General features: G+C 44.8%; 2 protein-coding genes across 2 annotated transcripts; both read right to left on the bottom strand.

Annotated features, from left to right (window-relative positions):
* Positions 1–927: 927 nt before the first annotated feature.
* tsen2 (TSEN2 tRNA splicing endonuclease subunit) lies at positions 928–17,650 on the bottom strand. The gene is made up of 12 exons (XM_041778331.1): positions 17,236–17,650; positions 9,640–9,706; positions 9,511–9,550; positions 9,023–9,343; positions 5,887–6,004; positions 5,722–5,796; positions 5,371–5,421; positions 4,802–4,946; positions 4,380–4,416; positions 4,127–4,238; positions 3,530–3,619; positions 928–1,227 (listed from the first exon to the last, which is right to left on the bottom strand). Exons 1-12 carry the CDS (start codon positions 17,404–17,406, stop codon positions 1,168–1,170), a joined length of 1,287 nt encoding a protein of 428 aa, XP_041634265.1. The 5' UTR covers positions 17,407–17,650; the 3' UTR covers positions 928–1,167.
* Positions 17,651–19,935: 2,285 nt separating this feature from the next.
* Positions 19,936–21,333, bottom strand: LOC121527994 (MKRN2 opposite strand protein-like). Its single transcript, XM_041815073.1, has 2 exons — positions 20,502–21,333; positions 19,936–20,055 (listed from the first exon to the last, which is right to left on the bottom strand). Exons 1-2 carry the CDS (start codon positions 20,702–20,704, stop codon positions 19,947–19,949), a joined length of 312 nt encoding a protein of 103 aa, XP_041671007.1. The 5' UTR covers positions 20,705–21,333; the 3' UTR covers positions 19,936–19,946.
* Between the last annotated feature and the right edge of the window lie 400 nt (positions 21,334–21,733).

The following is a 21,733-nucleotide window of genomic DNA, read 5'->3' as shown; positions in this document are numbered from 1 at the left end:
GCTAGATTTGTTGCTAGTCGCTTTTTTGAAAAAGAGTCGCTACAGGGGTCTGAAAACTCGCTAAATATAGCGACAAAGTCGCTAAGTTGGCAACACCGGTAGGGCTTCATCAGTAGCTTCACTGAACGGCAGAGCAGGAAATCAACCTAAGCTTTGTCTTCCGCAAGACCCGCCTCCGCTGTACTTCTGATTGGCTAGCAGGCCTAGTGTGGATGATGGACAGTGTCAGTTATCTTTATTGATTCAGGACTTGACGTCGGGCTGTCCCGCATAAACAAGCTCACAAAAGTAGTTTTTTTCACAGCAGTCAAACGCCGCCATGCCGGAAATCCGGCACGGTGCCGGAATACTATCACCTCTGGGAAAAGGAAGTGTGAGGTTGGCAGGCTGGCTGCTCTAACAGAGGAGCTGGTTGGTGGATAAAACTCATGCTGGGTAGAAGAGTAAAAACGTCGTCACCCTCTTCAAAAGCTTTCAGTGTGTCTCTGTGCTCCGGGTTTAATAAAATGTGCCCAGTTCTGATAAACCTGCTGCTAAACTTTAGCTACCTGAGCTAACCGCTACACTCAGCCATTGCTACCAGCTTCCAGTTCACCCGAACCCCGCCTGTAGCTACTGCCTCATTCTCCTCTAAGGATGCTGATTGGTCCTCAAAGCTTTACGAGCTGGATCAGCCTGACAGACGTGGAATCCTGACAGTCCATCTGCTTTAAAAGGCTGGAGAATTTTAGGGTCTGAGTGTTACAGCAGCAGGTAGAACTGACCTTTATCATCAGGTGCTTCACTCTGTTTAACATGAAAATCTACCACCCATGACCTAGACCCTCCTCACAGCCCCACGGCTCTTCACACAGGAACACACAGGCTCCTCATCTCTGCTCCTGTTTTCACAGAAATATCACATCTCTAACATTTAACAGCTCTATGTTAGCTTGTTTACATCCTGCATTTTTAATAGAAAAAAGGTTGTTAATGGACACATTTACTCATAGTTTCATTAGACCAAAATAAACACAGCTTAAAACACATTCAGTGCTGATGTCTGCCGTCTTTTCTCCTCAGTGGTCCAAGAAAAAAGGAAGTTATCCTCGTCTGCTGTCCCCGTCTGTCTGAAACTTTACTCCTGCGCCTCTCTGCATCTTCATCTTCAGCGTCCGACTCCTCCCCTCAGATGTCGTCCTGCTCTGCTCGCTCTCTGGATGAAACCCACCGGTTGACGATCACTTCCTGTTGAAAGAACATGTTAAAACTGTTTCAGTCGAACGAGCCGTCCACATGGCATTTATCAAAGATAATCCCATATGTTAGCCTGGTTTTAGAAATATTACAAACCTGAAGTATTCCCCTTTTAAAAGAAAGTTCATGAGCAGCTCTGACCTGTCCCTCATTAATAAACTTAATACAAAAAGTAAGGCAATTTGTGTTTGGTAGATTATTTCTCTGTTGTAACAATGCTTCTTGGTAATAAATCTTATCCTGTTGGAAAGCCTGTTTATTACTCTTTTTAATGAAGCCACATTTGTAAGGATCATGCATTTGTGGGATGAGCAGCAGAGCTGAGTATGTGGGCTGCACCCATGAGAAATGTGCCAAATCTTCTCTGCCAATGCCAAACAGCTGATTCTGCTGTTGACTCTTGTTTGGTGTTTGGTGGATTGGATGATTGAAGTTTGAAGAAACAAGAAATACTGACAATTTAACAATTTATTCTTTTCACAAACAGGAGCCTCAGTAGAAGAACCAATCACAGCCACAACAGCCTGGCTCCTCCCCCTCATGCTGGTCACCAGCCTGGCTCCTCCTCCTCATGCTGGTCACCAGCCTGGCTCCTCCCCCTCATGCTGGTCACCAGCCTGGCTCCTCCCCCTCATGCTGGTCACCAGCCTGGCTCCTCCTCCTCATGCTGGTCACCAGCCTGGCTCCTCCTCCTCATGCTGGTCACCAGCCTGGCTCCTCCCCCTCATGCTGGTCACCAGCCTGGCTCCTCCTCCTCATGCTGGTCACCAGCCTGGTCGCACACTGCTGTGGGATGGCATCCCATTCTTCCACCAGCTCTACTCCCAGATTCTGGAGGTAGTCTCTGATAAACCCCGCTCTGGGGGGGTGAGTGTTGTCATCTTGGAGGATAGAGTTCTTGCTGACAGGGTGAGAAAACAGTATTCTTGGGGTGTTGTCTTCTTGGGACGCCCACTTCACGTCCTGTCTCTGACATTCCCCGTTAGATGGAACTTGGTACTAGGGTTCACTCCAAACAATGCCCAACTTGGTTTAGAGGAACACCAGCTTCAAGTTTCCCAACTGACGGGCCCTATCCAGATCAGTCAAACATGGCATGCTGATTCTTGAAGCAGACATCTACTGACCACTGTGGCCCCGCCCATGCTCACAGGTGCTGCCAATCAGGCACCTGATTGGAGTACCTGGGGGTACCAGAAGCTCAACACAAGAGTCAATAGCAACAGCAGAATCAGCTGTTTGCCATTGGCAGAGATTTGGCACATTTTTCATGGGCGCAACCCACATACTCAGCTCTGCTGCTCATCCCACAAATGCATGATCCTTACAAATGTGGCGTCATTTAAAAGGGTAATAAACAGGCTTTCCAACGGTTTAAGATTTATCACCAAGAAGCATTGTTACAACAAAGAAATAATCTACCAAACACAAACTGCCTTACTTTTTGTTCTAAGTTTATAAAAATATGTAATAAAACGTCAGCGAGGACAGAGAAAACCAAGGGGATGAGCTGAGTTTGCTGCTGACGCTCGCCTGTTAAAGCCGTTAAGACACCGTTAGAGCCCTGCACTGGAGCCCTAGGCCCGAGGAGCCCGATAGCCTGAGCTTCGGGCCAATGATCATATCATTACCTTGGACACGGGCTGGGCTCGGGCTCTTTTGTTTTAAACCTGCCAATTAGAGCAGTGTCGTGTTTGTGTTTAACCAATTTAAATGGCAACACTTGAACGCAGCAGCTGCTCTGCCCCTCCCTGCCCGCTCTACGTGTCCCAGCCAGCGGTAGCAGCAGCGAGTGTGCTTTCAGTGCAGCTGTAAGAGTGATGGAAGAAAGGAGGACTGGACTTGCCCCTGAAACTGTGGATGCTATTCTTTTTCTGCATGATGCCAAGTAAACAGACTGTTCTTCCTGTGGTGTTTAAAGAACAGAGTTTGCCATGTTAAGCAGCTCACTGTTGTTGAATTGGACGTCGCCATGTTCAGCATTGATTAATAGTTCTACTATAGAATAGAAAAGAAGTGTTTATATGTTAACAGGCCTACAGTTGCTGCGATATGCAGGTCAGCTGTTGCTATGCGCTGCTGCATCGCGCGCGCAAAAAAAAAACAAAACAAAACAAAGTCGGGCTTGATACGGGTTCGGGCCTGATAATTCTGAAAACCTGTCGGGCCGGGCCGGGCTGGGGCTCCACCCCCTCGGGCCAGGGCCGGACTCGGGCCCAGATAATAGGCCCGTGCAGGGCACTAGACACCGTTATTCAGTTAGTCAAAGTGAGGTCCAGCTGCTGTTTCTTACCTGAACCTTCAGCCTGCTCAGACACACAGGTGAGTCCAGCTCAGCTTCTGATAGGTCGGCTGGGTAGATGATGTAACAGAACATCAGCTCCTGGAAAACAAACAAAGAACAGATGTAAACCTGGATGATGGAGTCTGACGCCTGTTTCCCTTTTTATTATTTAGGTTTATTTTAGCAGGAAAGCCTCACTGACATCAATAATCTCCAGGCTAAGACAGTTCACAGAGTTAGACACTTTAAACATAAAAACACTACAAACACAGATCAACCAATCAGAGTCACAGAAACATCTACATCCTGTTACATCTTCCTCCAAAGCCTTCAATGTACTTTATAAACTATTTAAAGAGAGCAGCTCCCAAAGACATACAGCCTCTGCAGAAGATTCCAGACCTGAAACGCCTTAAAGACGGACCGTTGGCTCAGATAGCAGAAATAAATCCTGTGACTGAGCCACAGAGCAGAGACTGAAGCTTCCAGAATTTTTGACATGAATAAGACTACAACAGTGTGATGGAGGCAGATTTAGTAAACCCTGATAAACACGGACATGCCAGTGATTTAGCGGACAAAGAAGTCCAACCAACTCCATCATACCTTGGAGACGTTAGCAGTGATTCTGCTGAGAGCGGCCAAAGAACGCCACGAAAACTGACGCAGCCCATGGCCCCTGAACTCATCATCCACCCGCTCAATCACCACCGAATAACTACGGGAAAGGAAAAGGGACAATCTGTGAAAACAGCTTTGACTGTTTTAAGACGGAGAGTTTTTTATGTCAGAAAGTGAAAATGTAAACCTCTCTTCAAACACAGGTGAGACACGCTTGTGAGGGAGTAACAGGTGTTACCTGGCGTGGTAGAAAGGTGGACCTTTCCTGTACAACACTGAAAAACAGAAAGAGTTCACATAGTGAGTATTCAAACAGTATAATCAACTAAAATCTCAGATTTTCACTTCTCTCAGCTTTATCGTTGTCCCATCCTTGGCTATGTCTACTCAGAGATGGCCCAGGGGTCACGGCGCCCGGTGAAATTGGGTCACCAACTCTCAGGTGACCTCTCAAAGTGTTTTCAGAGTAATGGAGGACAGATGCATATATTTTTAGCCCTGGCCTCAGTCAGCGTTGGGACTGGAGAAGCCTTTTGGAGGAGAGGGGAAAACATCTGAACCAAATCCAGATGTGTTTCTGAATCCATAAAATCCACATCCCTACCTGTTACGTTCGTTATGTCCTGTTCTTAAACACACATTTCTCTGCATGCTTCTTACTGAGGTCAACGCCGTACTTGGCTCCACCCCCTAGTTTAGGGATCCATCCCTTGCTGCGAAAGTGCTGATAGGCTGCAAAAGAGCTGACGAAGTCGGGCCGCATGGACCGGAACTTCCTCCACAGTTGGAGGATGGACAGGGGCTCCTAACCAATCACAAGAGAGGACATGGTGAGGTCATCTTAGATCTACAGAAATAAATATTAGTCTGCAGTTTCTCAGCTGTTAATGTGACAAACAGTCACCTGTGTATGAGAAGACCAGGGAAATCTAGTCTGTCTCATGTCCAGTAGGGGGCAGCTTCACTGGTTCCAGAAGAATTCTGAAGGTCTGATTCACTAAAGCTGAGGTTCCCTAAGTTTGAGCTGGTGTGCCATTAAACGGTCTGTTCTTAGTGAACCAGACCCTGATCAGAACAGGTCCATGATAAATGTTCCTACTCTTCAGTCCCTTTATTCCCTCAGTAAACATCTTCCTAAAGAGTTTACCGTCTCAGTCTCTAAAGCATGGTGCTAATTCAGTCAGTCACAGTCCTGTTAGACTCCTTTAATCAAACACAGAGACAGTTACCTGGTGCAGGTAGACGGACAGGCAGCCCAGACTGTAGACCAGGAAGAAGGCCTGTTGACAGAAGCAGACAGTCAGCTGGACTTCAAACCACAACTTCCTTACATCCATGTTTTTAATCCTGGAACAGAGATATCCTGATCCCTGAGGTCATGTGACTATCATAACAGGGACTACACGTCCCACAATCCATTGTGTTTGAAATGTTGATAACTGTGTAGATTCATGGAGTTTGGGTTGTATGCAGCACTGGTGCTGATCGCCATCATAAATGTCAGTCTTCATGAACAGACCTGACCAACTGTCTGATGGTGGATCCATCTGACAGAAATCCACCTGAGAGTGGTGTGTTACCTCCTCCAGACTGAGCTGCAGGTACTCTGTGAGAGACAGCGGAGACCGGCGGACCGTCCTGACCCCCTTACACTCCTGTGGACACACAAACAAACACAGTAAATCCACAGGCAGCTCTAGAAACAACACACACTGAAACAAAGTACCAGGAACCTGCTGTCTCACCTCACTGTCTGAGACCACAAGGACAAAACCTGGACCTGGAACCAAAGAATCAGGATCTGAACCAGAGTCTGAGTCAGAGCCTGTGTCGTGTTCAGGGCTCAGGTGTTGGTGCTCCATTCTGAAAAAGAAAATAGAGTTCAGTGTACTTCACTGCGTAACATCCAGCTGTTTAAAGAAACTAGACCTACCGCCTGCTGGTTACCCACTCTCACAGGTCTACAGGACTACAGGTCTACAGGACTACAGGACTACAGGACTACAGGTCTACAGGACTACAGGTCTACAGGTCTACAGGACTACAGGACTACAGGACTACAGGACTACAGGTCTACAGGTCTACAGGACTACAGGTCTACAGGACTACAGGACTACAGGACTACAGGACTACAGGTCTACAGGACTACAGGTCTACAGGTCTACAGGACTACAGGTCTACAGGTCTACAGGACTACAGGACTACAGGTCTACAGGTCTACAGGACTACAGGACTACAGGACTACAGGTCTACAGGACTACAGGACTACAGGTCTACAGGACTACAGGACTACAGGTCTACAGGACTACAGGACTACAGGACTACAGGTCTACAGGACTACAGGTCTACAGGACTACAGGTCTACAGGACTACAGGACTACAGGTCTACAGGTCTACAGGTCTACAGGACTACAGGACTACAGGTCTACAGGACTACAGGACTACAGGTCTACAGGACTACAGGACTACAGGACTACAGGACTACAGGTCTACAGGACTACAGGACTACAGGTCTACAGGACTACAGGACTACAGGTCTACAGGACTACAGGACTACAGGTCTACAGGACTACAGGACTACAGGTCTACAGGACTACAGGTCTACAGGTCTACAGGACTACAGGTCTACAGGACTACAGGTCTACAGGACTACAGGTCTACAGGTCTACAGGACTACAGGACTACAGGTCTACAGGACTACAGGACTACAGGTCTACAGGACTACAGGTCTACAGGACTACAGGACTACAGGTCTACAGGACTACAGGACTACAGGTCTACAGGTCTACAGGACTACAGGACTACAGGACTACAGGTCTACAGGACTACAGGACTACAGGTCTACAGGACTACAGGACTACAGGTCTACAGGACTACAGGACTACAGGTCTACAGGACTACAGGTCTACAGGTCTACAGGACTACAGGTCTACAGGACTACAGGTCTACAGGTCTACAGGACTACAGGACTACAGGTCTACAGGACTACAGGACTACAGGTCTACAGGACTACAGGTCTACAGGACTACAGGTCTACAGGTCTACAGGACTACAGGTCTACAGGTCTACAGGACTACAGGTCTACAGGTCTACAGGACTACAGGACTACAGGACTACAGGTCTACAGGACTACAGGACTACAGGACTACAGGACTACAGGTCTACAGGACTACAGGTCTACAGGACTACAGGTCTACAGGACTACAGGACTACAGGTCTACAGGACTACAGGACTACAGGACTACAGGTCTACAGGACTACAGGTCTACAGGACTACAGGACTACAGGACTACAGGTCTACAGGACTACAGGTCTACAGGACTACAGGTATACAGGTATACAGGTCTACAGGACTACAGGACTACAGGACTACAGGACTACAGGTCTACAGGACTACAGGTCTACAGGACTACAGGACTACAGGTCTACAGGACTACAGGACTACAGGACTACAGGACTACAGGTCTACAGGACTACAGGTCTACAGGACTACAGGACTACAGGACTACAGGACTACAGGACTACAGGTCTACAGGACTACAGGTATACAGGTATACAGGTCTACAGGACTACAGGACTACAGGACTACAGGACTACAGGACTACAGGACTACAGGACTACAGGACTACAGGTCTACAGGACTACAGGACTACAGGACTACAGGACTACAGGTCTACAGGACTACAGGTCTACAGGACTACAGGACTACAGGTCTACAGGACTACAGGACTACAGGACTACAGGTCTACAGGACTACAGGTCTACAGGACTACAGGACTACAGGACTACAGGACTACAGGTCTACAGGACTACAGGACTACAGGACTACAGGACTACAGGTCTACAGGTCTACAGGACTACAGGTCTACAGGACTACAGGTATACAGGTATACAGGTCTACAGGACTACAGGTCTACAGGACTACAGGTCTACAGGACTACAGGACTACAGGACTACAGGTCTACAGGACTACAGGACTACAGGACTACAGGTGGTTTCTGGACAGTGAAGGTTCAGAGGGCCAGGAAGAAGGGCTTCTGCGGTACAGTGAGCCACTAAACTTTGAAGTCCTTTTTCCCACATTCAACCCTGAGTGATGCTTCCTCTGTGCAGCACAGTCACATTTATTTAAACTAACTATCACACCCAGCGATAAGAAGGCATGTCTTTTAAAGGTCACATATTTTTCCCTTTAAGACAAGTTTATATCGGTCTCAGAGGTCCCCTAAACATGCCTGTGAAGTCTGTTTCTGTAAAAACCCCTCTGTTTCAGCCCTGCTCAGAGCCAGCTGTTTCTGTCTGTGGCTTCAAATGGTAATGATCTATCTGACTCCGCCCCTGACCACACCCCTCTCAGGAAATGGATATTGCTCTCCAGCTGAGAGGAGGATCAGGAAAGGAAGGTGGAGCTTTCTTCCAGGGAGGGAGGGCCAACCAAACCTGGGGGCGGGGCTAACTCCCCACATGACACCATGAGGGGAAAATCTGAGAAGGGCTTGTTTCAGCACACATTTTCTGAGAGCTGGAGAAAGATGGGTGGGTTGGATTGTGGACAGGTTCATATATTTTTGTTAGAAAAGCCTGAAAAAGATGATTATGCATAATCTGTGACCTTTAAACATTTACTGGTGCGGTGGTCTGGGCCGGCAGTGTTTCCTCTTTTTGGTGTTAGATTTCTAGATTAAAAAAAGGAGGTAACGGAGTTCTGGTTCAGCCCCCGACACTGAAGGAAAGACTTTGAGGGCAGACCTGGGTTTTGTAGTTCCTAGTCTTTGCATGTAAACTGGTTCACTGCCTTCAGTCCCTGTTTTGTGTGTACGCTACGCTTATAAATGAGACCCCCTGATGATGGAGTGAAGTCTAGACAACAGCTGATTCTACCTGCAGCTTCCTCTGCTCTTTGGTTCGTCCTCCCCTTCCATAAGTGACCTCTTGGCATGAGGACCGGCTCCAGCATCTGTTTCTGGCTCCTCCCCTTCCATAAGTGACCTCTTGGCATGAGGACCGGCTCCAGCATCTGTTTCTGGCTCCTCTTCTTTCTCATCCTCCTCCCTCTGACCGTTCTCCTCTCCTCCTATCTTCCCCCTCACCGCCTCCATCTCTACCTGCTGGGAAAGTCTTTCTAAAGTTTGACTGACAGAGTCTTTATCCAATCCCTGAGCAGAGAGGGTAAAGCCCGCCCACTGGAGGAGCTCATCGTACCTGTAGGAGGAGGAGAGGAGGAGGAGGATGAGCAGGCAGAAGGAGAATGTGCAGGTGGAGAAAGGAGGAAATGAAGACAGGAAGAGGAGGACAGAAGCTGAGGAAGGAGAAGGGCTGATCTGTGATGTCATCATGTAAACAAACAGACAGGAAATGATGTCACCGACCTGGCCTGTGAAATGAGAGGAAGCATCACACCTTCATGTTCTGTAACATAAACAAAGATCAGCTGACTGAAACAGCAGTCCTGACAGGACCAGACCAATGTAGATGTCAAAGTGCAGGTGAAAACTCACGCTCCCATTGGTCAGAGATGCTGTGATCCGGTCTGGCTCTGGACAGGACGCCTTTACCGAAATAACCCTGAAACAAGAGGAAACCTTTGAGGACAGAATATTAAAGAATCTAAATCTGTTTGATAGACCAAAATTTATAATGTAGGATCTGAAGGATTTAAATCTGCTTGACAAAAATGTAATAAAAAGCGATTTGTTCTAATGGTAGAGGGAGCTGAGAGCTGGTTTAGATAGTTACATGATCACTCAGACCTGGTTTAGATAGTTACCTGATCACTCAGACCTGGTTTAGATAGTTACATGTTAACTCAGACCTGGTTTAGATAGTTACCTGATCACTCAGACCTGGTTTAGATAGTTACATGTTAACTCAGACCTGGTTTAGATAGTTACCTGATCACTCAGACCTGGTTTAGATAGTTACCTGATCACTCAGACCTGGTTTAGATAGTTACCTGTTCACTCAGACCTGGTTTAGATAGTTACCTGTTCACTCAGACCTGGTTTAGATAGTTACCTGATCACTCAGACCTGGTTTAGATAGTTACCTGATCACTCAGACCTGGTTTAGATAGTTACCTGATCACTCAGACCTGGTTTAGATAGTTACCTGTTCACTCAGACCTGGTTTAGATAGTTACCTGATCACTCAGACCTGGTTTAGATAGTTACATGTTAACTCAGACCTGGTTTAGATAGTTACCTGATCACTCAGACCTGGTTTAGATAGTTACCTGATCACTCAGACCTGGTTTAGATAGTTACCTGATCACTCAGACCTGGTTTAGATAGTTACCTGATAACTCAGACCTGGTTTAGATAGTTACCTGTTCATTCAGACCTGGTTTAGATAGTTACCTGATCACTCAGACCTGGTTTAGATAGTTACCTGTTCACTCAGACCTGGTTTAGATAGTTACCTGATCACTCAGACCTGGTTTAGATAGTTACCTGATCACTCAGACCTGGTTTAGATAGTTACCTGATCACTCAGACCTGGTTTAGATAGTTACCTGATCACTCAGACCTGGTTTAGATAGTTACCTGATCACTCAGACCTGGTTTAGATAGTTACCTGATCACTCAGACCTGGTTTAGATAGTTACCTGATCACTCAGACCTGGTTTAGATAGTTACCTGATCACTCAGACCTGGTTTAGATAGTTACCTGATCACTCAGACCTGGTTTAGATAGTTACCTGATAACTCAGACCTGGTTTAGATAGTTACATGATCACTCAGACCTGGTTTAGATAGTTACCTGATCACTCAGACCTGGTTTAGATAGTTACATGATCACTCAGACCGGGTTTAGATAGTTACCTGATAACTCAGACCTGGTTTAGATAGTTACCTGATCACTCAGACCTGGTTTAGATAGTTACCTGATCACTCAGACCTGGTTTAGATAGTTACCTGATAACTCAGACCTGGTTTAGATAGTTACATGATCACTCAGACCGGGTTTAGATAGTTACCTGATAACTCAGACCTGGTTTAGATAGTTACCTGATCACTCAGACCTGGTTTAGATAGTTACCTGATCACTCAGACCTGGTTTAGATAGTTACCTGATAACTCAGACCTGGTTTAGATAGTTACATGATCACTCAGACCTGGTTTAGATAGTTACCTGATCACTCAGACCTGGTTTAGATAGTTACCTGATCACTCAGACCTGGTTTAGATAGTTACATGATCACTCAGACCGGTTTAGATAGTTACCTGATCACTCAGACCTGGTTTAGATAGTTACCTGATCACTCAGACCTGGTTTAGATAGTTACCTGATCACTCAGACCTGGTTTAGATAGTTACCTGATCACTCAGACCTGGTTTAGATAGTTACCTGATCACTCAGACCTGGTTTAGATAGTTACATGATCACTCAGACCGGGTTTAGATAGTTACCTGATAACTCAGACCTGGTTTAGATAGTTACCTGATCACTCAGACCTGGTTTAGATAGTTACCTGATCACTCAGACCTGGTTTAGATAGTTACCTGATAACTCAGACCTGGTTTAGATAGTTACATGATCACTCAGACCTGGTTTAGATAGTTACCTGATCACTCAGACCCGGTTTAGATAGTTACCTGATCACTCAGACCTGGTTTAGATAGTTACATGATCACTCAGACCGGGTTTAGATAGTTACCTGATCACTCAGACCTGGTTTAGATAGTTACCTGATCACTCAGACCTGGTTTAGATAGTTACCTGATCACTCAGACCTGGTTTAGATAGTTACATGATCACTCAGACCTGGTTTAGATAGTTACCTGATCACTCAGACCTGGTTTAGATAGTTACCTGATCACTCAGACCTGGTTTAGATAGTTACCTGATCACTCAGACCTGGTTTAGATAGTTACCTGATCACTCAGACCTGGTTTAGATAGTTACCTGATCACTCAGACCTGGTTTAGATAGTTACCTGATCACTCAGACCTGGTTTAGATAGTTACATGATCACTCAGACCTGGTTTAGATAGTTACCTGATCACTCAGACCTGGTTTAGATAGTTACCTGATCACTCAGACCTGGTTTAGATAGTTACCTGATCACTCAGACCTGGTTTAGATAGTTACATGATCACTCAGACCTGGTTTAGATAGTTACCTGATCACTCAGACCTGGTTTAGATAGTTACCTGATCACTCAGACCTGGTTTAGATAGTTACCTGATCACTCAGACCTGGTTTAGATAGTTACCTGATCACTCAGACCTGGTTTAGATAGTTACCTGATCACTCAGACCTGGTTTAGATAGTTACCTGATCACTCAGACCTGGTTTAGATAGTTACCTGATAACTCAGACCTGGTTTAGATAGTTACCTGATCACTCAGACCTGGTTTAGATAGTTACCTGATCACTCAGACCTGGTTTAGATAGTTACCTGATAACTCAGACCTGGTTTAGATAGTTACATGATCACTCAGACCTGGTTTAGATAGTTACCTGATCACTCAGACCTGGTTTAGATAGTTACCTGATCACTCAGACCTGGTTTAGATAGTTACATGATCACTCAGACCGGGTTTAGATAGTTACCTGATCACTCAGACCTGGTTTAGATAGTTACCTGATCACTCAGACCTGGTTTAGATAGTTACCTGATCACTCAGACCTGGTTTAGATAGTTACATGATCACTCAGACCGGGTTTAGATAGTTACCTGATCACTCAGACCTGGTTTAGATAGTTACCTGATCACTCAGACCTGGTTTAGATAGTTACCTGATCACTCAGACCTGGTTTAGATAGTTACCTGATCACTCAGACCTGGTTTAGATAGTTACCTGATCACTCAGACCTGGTTTAGATAGTTACCTGATCACTCAGACCCGGTTTAGATAGTTACATGATCACTCAGACCCGGTTTAGATAGTTACCTGATCACTCAGACCTGGTTTAGATAGTTACCTGATCACTCAGACCTGGTTTAGATAGTTACCTGATCACTCAGACCCGGTTTAGATAGTTACCTGATCACTCAGACCCGGTTTAGATAGTTACCTGATCACTCAGACCCGGTTTAGATAGTTACCTGATCACTCAGACCGGTTTAGATAGTTACCTGATCACTCAGACCGGTTTAGATAGTTACCTGATCACTCAGACCTGGTTTAGATAGTTACCTGATCACTCAGACCTGGTTTAGATAGTTACCTGATCACTCAGACCCGGTTTAGATAGTTACCTGATCACTCAGACCCGGTTTAGATAGTTACATGATCACTCAGACCCGGTTTAGATAGTTACCTGATCACTCAGACCCGGTTTAGATAGTTACCTGATCACTCAGACCTGGTTTAGATAGTTACATGATCACTCAGACCTGGTTTAGATAGTTACCTGATCACTCAGACCTGGTTTAGATAGTTACCTGATCACTCAGACCTGGTTTAGATAGTTACATGATCACTCAGACCGGGTTTAGATAGTTACCTGATAACTCAGACCTGGTTTAGATAGTTACCTGATCACTCAGACCTGGTTTAGATAGTTACCTGATCACTCAGACCTGGTTTAGATAGTTACCTGATCACTCAGACCTGGTTTAGATAGTTACCTGATCACTCAGACCAGGTTTAGATAGTTACCTGATCACTCAGACCAGGTTTAGATAGTTACCTGATCACTCAGACCGGTTTAGATAGTTACATGATCACTCAGACCGGTTTAGATAGTTACCTGATCACTCAGACCAGGTTTAGATAGTTACCTGATCACTCAGACCCGGTTTAGATAGTTACCTGATCACTCAGACCTGGTTTAGATAGTTACATGATCACTCAGACCTGGTTTAGATAGTTACCTGATCACTCAGACCTGGTTTAGATAGTTACCTGATCACTCAGACCCGGTTTAGATAGTTACCTGATCACTCAGACCCGGTTTAGATAGTTACCTGATCACTCAGACCCGGTTTAGATAGTTACCTGATCACTCAGACCTGGTTTAGATAGTTACCTGATCACTCAGACCTGGTTTAGATAGTTACCTGATCACTCAGACCTGGTTTAGATAGTTACCTGATCACTCAGACCTGGTTTAGATAGTTACATGATCACTCAGACCGGGTTTAGATAGTTACCTGATAACTCAGACCTGGTTTAGATAGTTACCTGATCACTCAGACCTGGTTTAGATAGTTACCTGATCACTCAGACCTGGTTTAGATAGTTACCTGATAACTCAGACCTGGTTTAGATAGTTACATGATCACTCAGACCTGGTTTAGATAGTTACCTGATCACTCAGACCCGGTTTAGATAGTTACCTGATCACTCAGACCTGGTTTAGATAGTTACATGATCACTCAGACCTGGTTTAGATAGTTACCTGATCACTCAGACCTGGTTTAGATAGTTACCTGATCACTCAGACCTGGTTTAGATAGTTACCTGATCACTCAGACCTGGTTTAGATAGTTACCTGATCACTCAGACCAGGTTTAGATAGTTACCTGATAACTCAGACCTGGTTTAGATAGTTACCTGATCACTCAGACCTGGTTTAGATAGTTACCTGATCACTCAGACCTGGTTTAGATAGTTACCTGATCACTCAGACCTGGTTTAGATAGTTACCTGATCACTCAGACCTGGTTTAGATAGTTACCTGATCACTCAGACCCGGTTTAGATAGTTACATGATCACTCAGACCCGGTTTAGATAGTTACCTGATCACTCAGACCTGGTTTAGATAGTTACCTGATCACTCAGACCCGGTTTAGATAGTTACCTGATCACTCAGACCCGGTTTAGATAGTTACATGATCACTCAGACCCGGTTTAGATAGTTACCTGATCACTCAGACCTGGTTTAGATAGTTACCTGATCACTCAGACCTGGTTTAGATAGTTACCTGATCACTCAGACCTGGTTTAGATAGTTACCTGATCACTCAGACCTGGTTTAGATAGTTACCTGATCACTCAGACCTGGTTTAGATAGTTACATGATCACTCAGACCGGGTTTAGATAGTTACCTGATAACTCAGACCTGGTTTAGATAGTTACCTGATCACTCAGACCTGGTTTAGATAGTTACCTGATCACTCAGACCTGGTTTAGATAGTTACCTGATCACTCAGACCTGGTTTAGATAGTTACATGATCACTCAGACCTGGTTTAGATAGTTACCTGATCACTCAGACCTGGTTTAGATAGTTACCTGATCACTCAGACCTGGTTTAGATAGTTACATGATCACTCAGACCGGGTTTAGATAGTTACCTGATCACTCAGACCTGGTTTAGATAGTTACCTGATCACTCAGACCTGGTTTAGATAGTTACCTGATCACTCAGACCTGGTTTAGATAGTTACATGATCACTCAGACCGGGTTTAGATAGTTACCTGATCACTCAGACCTGGTTTAGATAGTTACCTGATCACTCAGACCTGGTTTAGATAGTTACCTGATCACTCAGACCTGGTTTAGATAGTTACCTGATCACTCAGACCTGGTTTAGATAGTTACCTGATCACTCAGACCTGGTTTAGATAGTTACCTGATCACTCAGACCCGGTTTAGATAGTTACATGATCACTCAGACCTGGTTTAGATAGTTACCTGATCACTCAGACCTGGTTTAGATAGTTACCTGATCACTCAGACCCGGTTTAGATAGTTACCTGATCACTCAGACCCGGTTTAGATAGTTACATGATCACTCAGACCCGGTTTAGATAGTTACCTGATCACTCAGACCCGGTTTAGATAGTTACCTGATCACTCAGACCCGGTTTAGATAGTTACCTGATCACTCAGACCCGGTTTAGATAGTTACCTGATCACTCAGACCTGGTTTAGATAGTTACCTGATCACTCAGACCTGGTTTAGATAGTTACCTGATCACTCAGACCCGGTTTAGATAGTTACCTGATCACTCAGACCCGGTTTAGATAGTTACATGATCACTCAGACCCGGTTTAGATAGTTACCTGATCACTCAGACCCGGTTTAGATAGTTACATGATCACTCAGACCTGGTTTAGATAGTTACCTGATCACTCAGACCTGGTTTAGATAGTTACCTGATCACTCAGACCTGGTTTAGATAGTTACATGATCACTCAGACCGGGTTTAGATAGTTACCTGATAACTCAGACCTGGTTTAGATAGTTACCTGATCACTCAGACCTGGTTTAGATAGTTACCTGATCACTCAGACCTGGTTTAGATAGTTACCTGATCACTCAGACCTGGTTTAGATAGTTACCTGATCACTCAGACCTGGTTTAGATAGTTACCTGATCACTCAGACCTGGTTTAGATAGTTACCTGATCACTCAGACCCGGTTTAGATAGTTACATGATCACTCAGACCCGGTTTAGATAGTTACCTGATCACTCAGACCTGGTTTAGATAGTTACCTGATCACTCAGACCCGGTTTAGATAGTTACCTGATCACTCAGACCCGGTTTAGATAGTTACCTGATCACTCAGACCCGGTTTAGATAGTTACCTGATCACTCAGACCCGGTTTAGATAGTTACCTGATCACTCAGACCCGGTTTAGATAGTTACCTGATCACTCAGACCCGGTTTAGATAGTTACCTGATCACTCAGACCTGGTTTAGATAGTTACCTGATCACTCAGACCCGGTTTAGATAGTTACCTGATCACTCAGACCCGGTTTAGATAGTTACATGATCACTCAGACCCGGTTTAGATAGTTACCTGATCACTCAGACCTGGTTTAGATAGTTACCTGATCACTCAGACCTGGTTTAGATAGTTACCTGATAACTCAGACCCGGTTTAGATAGTTACATGATCACTCAGACCCGGTTTAGATAGTTACATGATCACTCAGACCTGGTTTAGATAGTTACCTGATCACTCAGACCTGGTTTAGATAGTTACCTGATCACTCAGACCCGGTTTAGATAGTTACATGATCACTCAGACCCGGTTTAGATAGTTACCTGATCACTCAGACCTGGTTTAGATAGTTACCTGATCACTCAGACCCGGTTTAGATAGTTACCTGATCACTCAGACCTGGTTTAGATAGTTACCTGATAACTCAGACCTGGTTACTAGAGGTCAAAGGTTGATCTCATACCTGGCTGTAGATCCTGTTGATGTCTTCTGGGTGACAGACTATCACGTGCTGGTTGAGGATCTCTGCCCTGAGGTCTCTCCTCTCTCCAGGACTTTGGTTGACCGGCAGAGGGGCCTCGTACTCCTCATAGACCCGGGCTCTCCTCTTCGGGGCCCGGAACTCTGCCTGCATGCTGCCGGGACCGAGTCAGACCCTCAGACAGGTGTTTCCAACGCTTTACCTGGACTGGCTGTTAGGAGACTCGCTGCTGACGTTAGCTTTCACCAAAATTAGCCTGTTAGCCATTTAGCTCCCTCCATTGTTCTCTAATGGCTCTGTTAGCATGTTAGCCTGTTAGCTTGTTAACAGAGGATTTATTTCAGGAACGTGTAGATTTCATTCATTCATAAAATCCTCTGCCGGGGTTGTTTTGCTGTCGGACGCTATGGTGTAACAAAATGATGGTCCGACTGGAAACGCTATCTTAATGAACCCGTTCCGCCTTCTGTCTGATTGGCTGATAGGTATTTGGGATAATCAGTGGTTATGATGCTGTAAATTAATGTTTTCATAGATGTATAAAAAATAGATGCCACTGTGATTTATTATAAATCAAGATACCAACGTGTTAACCTTCAGGTTTCCTCTAATTGCTTAATTAACTTCAAAGTTAATGTTCATGTCTGTGAGTAGATGATCTAAAGTAAGAAATATGATGTGCTGACTTATTTTAGATAGATAAACTTCCTTTAACTAGATTACTGGTCAACAAACAGCAGCAACAACTAATTTAGTTTGTTAACTTCATTTCGAGTTGTTCAATAAATCAGTTGTTATGTATATAACCAGTGTTTTATATATATATATATATATATATATATATATATATATATAACAACTGCTTGAACTCTGTTTTCTGAGTGTTTTATATTTTCCACGTTTATCTGGACTCATTGGATGAGTTTGGCACATACAGTCCTGTGAGAAAGTATTTACCCTGATTTCTGTTTTTTCTTCGGTGTATTTGTCACACTTAAACTTTTCAGATCATCAAAGACATTTCTGAGGCTCTGGGACTCCAGCCAACCACTCTGAGAGCCATTACCCACAAATGGAGAAAACTGTGAACAGTGGTGAACCTTCCCAGGAGAGGCCGGCCTACCAACATGACTCCAAGAGAACATGGACGACTCATCCAGGAGGTCCCAGAAGAACCCAGAACCACATCTAAAGACCTGCAGGCCTCACTGACTCAGTTAAGGTCAGAGGTCATGATTCAACTATCAGAAAGAGACTGGGCAACAACGGCATCATGGGAGAGTTCCAAGGCCAAAGGCTCGTCTCACATTTGACTAAGAACATCCTGATGATCCCAAAGACTTCTGGGAAATATTCTGAGGACTGACCAGACAGAAGAGGAACTTTCTGGAAGGTGTGCGTCCCGTTCATCTGGAGTCAAACTAACACAGAAGAACATCAGACCAGCAGTCAGACATGGTGGTGGTAGTGTGATGGTCTGGACCAGGACCTGGACCACTACAACCATGAATTCTGCTCTCTAGCAGAAAATCCTGAAGGAGAATGTCCAACCATCAGTTCATGACCTCAAGATCAAGACCACTTGGGTTCTGGAGCAGGACCATGATCCCAAACACACTAGCAAGTCCACCTCTGGATGGACTAAAGACTAGATGAAGGTTCTGGAGTGGTCTAGTCAAAGTCTGGACTTGGATCTGACTGAGATGCTGTGACCTTAAACAGGAAGTTCATGCTGGAAAACCCTCCAATGAGAGCTATGCTGCAGAGAAGAATGGGACAGCATTCCTCCACAGGGATGTTAGAGACTCACTGACAGTTATCAGAGATGTTATCAGGGTTAGGGGGGAGGACTGTTTCACAGAGGACCAGGTAGGTTTGGATGGATTTACCCTGAATAATGAAACCATCATTTAAACTCTGACTTTATTAACTCAGGTTATCTTTGTCTGATATGAAAGGTTGGTCTGAAACATTTAAGTCTGACAAATATGAAAAAATAACATGACTGTGATTCTAATATTTACAAATTCATGACAGATTGATCATGTTTTCTTCATCTATAGAATATTTTGGTATTAAAATAGACTTGGGGCCACATTCAGTAAGGAGGAGGGCCACATGTGGCCCCTGAGCTGCTGGTTGCCCACCCCTGTAGTAGATGTTAGGATTTTATTTTTCTATAGTGTCAGCATGTTAGTTTAGCACCAAGCTACAGTCTGTGCAAAGAGAAGGAATAAAAAGACATGTTCCCTGTTGTAACTGAACATTAGAATCATCAGGATGAGTCAAAGAGGACGGTCTAAAGTCACATATTCTATTAATAACTCAGATATTCTCATTTCACACCCTCATCATTTACAGATAGACCTGCTGCTTTAGCTTCATATGGCTCTGCTGCGTCTCTCTGAGTCTTTTATATTTTTATGGTGTGTTTTAAGCGTGTTTAATGGTTTTAAATGTGCCACCCTTTTTAATAGTCTATTTTTATAAATCTGGTTTTCCTCACTAGTTTATATCTGCACACAAAAGTGGATGAAAAAAGAGTTTTTATTCTCAGAAAGATTACAGGGAACAGAAATACAAACAACAGAAATGATCAATAATGTTCTTGGTCTGCTGACAGAGATGAAGGCTCTCTCTTCCACATTAGATCTGCTGATACCAGACAGGGCTGTTACCATGTGTCAGAGAGCTCAAACCTCCTGGTTGTTCTCAGACCGATGCTGGACCAGGTGAGGCTGGAGGTTCTCACCTGTAGTGTTGGAGATGCCGGTGTGAAGATCTGACGTCCCGTTAAAGTCTCTGAGGACCAACAGAGGGACACTGCTTAGACTCCTAGCTTTAACAGAAACCACCATTAGAGCTCATGATTAATCTCAGCATTACTGTAGTTAATCGTGATTAATCACATCCTTTTATAGCATTTTAAAATCCACTATTTGCACTTAAAACTGGTTTGAGACATTTTGGATTTTCTCCTGTCTTATACTAAGGGTTAATCACTTCCTGTGGAGTCAGAGTTCTGGGTGTGATAGTGGAAAGGTCCAGAAGGTTCTGCTGACTCTGACTCTTCCACTGAGCTTCTGTGAGGTTTTAAAAAGAAATGAGACAGTAAGGACTCTACATCTCTGTAACTCCTCCTGCAGCTCCTGATGAACTCCTCCCCTCGAGGCCGTGCTCCTTTTACTCCTCCATGACTGGCCGATCACGCTGAATGTTCTACCCTGAGGAAAGCCCCGTTTGTTTACCTGTTGATGTTGTCAAGGGCAGGAGCAACGAGGAGGCAGCAGGAGGTCTTGTGTCCGTTAGTGAAGGGGGAGGGGAGGCTGACCGGCGCCTCCTGCAGTCTGCTCCCCTTCAGCTCCTCCCCACAGCTGGGACACTCCTCTGGGACGGAGAAACAGAAGATCTCCTTCTGACAGTGACTCAGCCGGATCACGCTTCTATCCATCTCCTCTCCTAGCCTCCCCTTTACCTCCTAGACTCCTCCTTAACTCCTCTTTTAACTCCTAGACTCCTCTTTTAACTCTTAGATTCCTTCTTTACCTCCTAGACTCCTCCTTTAACTCCTAAACTCCTCCTTTAATTCCTAGACTCCTTCTTTACCTCCTAGACTCCTCCTTTACCTCCTAGACTCCTCCTTTAACTCCTAAACTCCTCCTTTAATTCCTAGACTCCTTCTTTACCTCCTAGACTCCTCCTTTACCTCCTAGACTCCTCCTTTAACTCCTAAACTCCTCCTTTAATTCCCAGACTCCTTCTTTACCTCCTAGACTCCTTCTTTACCTCCTAGACTCCTCCTTTAACTCCTACAATCCTTCTTTACTTCCTAGACTCCTCCTTTACCGCCTAGATTCCTCCTTTACCTCCTAGACTCCTCCTTTACCTCCTAGACTCCTCCTTTAACTCCTAGACTCCTCCTTTAACTCCTAGACTCCTTCTTTAACTCCTAGACTCCTCCTTTACCTCCTAGACTCCTCCTTTAACTCCTAGACTCCTCCTTTAACTCCTAGACTCCTCCTTTACCTCCTAGACTCCTCCTTTAACTCCTACAATCCTTCTTTACTTCCTAGACTCCTCCTTTACCGCCTAGATTCCTCCTTTAACTCCTAGACTCCTCCTTTACCTCCTAGACTCCTCCTTTAACTCCTAGACTCCTCCTTTACCTCCTAGACTCCTCCTTTAACTCCTAAAATCCTCCTTTAACTCCTAAAATCCTCCTTTAACTCCTAGACTCCTCCTTTAACTCCTAGACTCCTCCTTTACCTCCTAAACTCCTCCTTTAACTCCTAAAATCCTCCTTTAACTCCTAAAATCCTCCTTTAACTCCTAGACTCCTCCTTTAACTCCTAGACTCCTCCTTTAACTCCTAGACTCCTTCTTTAACTCCTAAAATCCTCCTTTAACTCCTAGACTCCTCCTTTACCTCCTAGTCTCCTCCTTTAACTCCTAGACTCCTCCTTTAACTCCTAAAACCCTC

The sequence above is a fragment of the Cheilinus undulatus genome, linkage group 3 (assembly GCF_018320785.1).
Source record: "Cheilinus undulatus linkage group 3, ASM1832078v1, whole genome shotgun sequence".
NCBI classification, from domain to species: Eukaryota; Metazoa; Chordata; class Actinopteri; order Labriformes; family Labridae; genus Cheilinus; species Cheilinus undulatus.
Note: the sequence above shows the minus strand (reverse complement) of the source record. Positions and strands in the feature narration are given on the sequence as shown.

What these genes read in the sequence shown, in the direction of transcription:
- tsen2 (XM_041778331.1), bottom strand. Translation starts at nt 17,406, where the DNA reads ATGCAGGCAGAGTTCCGGGCCCCGAAGAGGAGAGCCCGGGTCTATGAG. An exon ending in CATCTCTGACCAATGGGAGC is followed by an intron (nt 9,551 to 9,639) that starts GTGAGTTTTCAC and finishes TTTATGTTACAG; the next exon opens with AACATGAAGGTGTGATGCTT. An exon ending in CCACCTTTCTACCACGCCAG is followed by an intron (nt 4,239 to 4,379) that starts GTAACACCTGTT and finishes CCTTTCCCGTAG; the next exon opens with TTATTCGGTGGTGATTGAGC.
- LOC121527994 (XM_041815073.1), bottom strand. Translation starts at nt 20,704, where the DNA reads ATGGATAGAAGCGTGATCCGGCTGAGTCACTGTCAGAAGGAGATCTTC. An exon ending in GCCCTTGACAACATCAACAG is followed by an intron (nt 20,056 to 20,501) that starts GTAAACAAACGG and finishes GTTGGTCCTCAG; the next exon opens with AGACTTTAACGGGACGTCAG.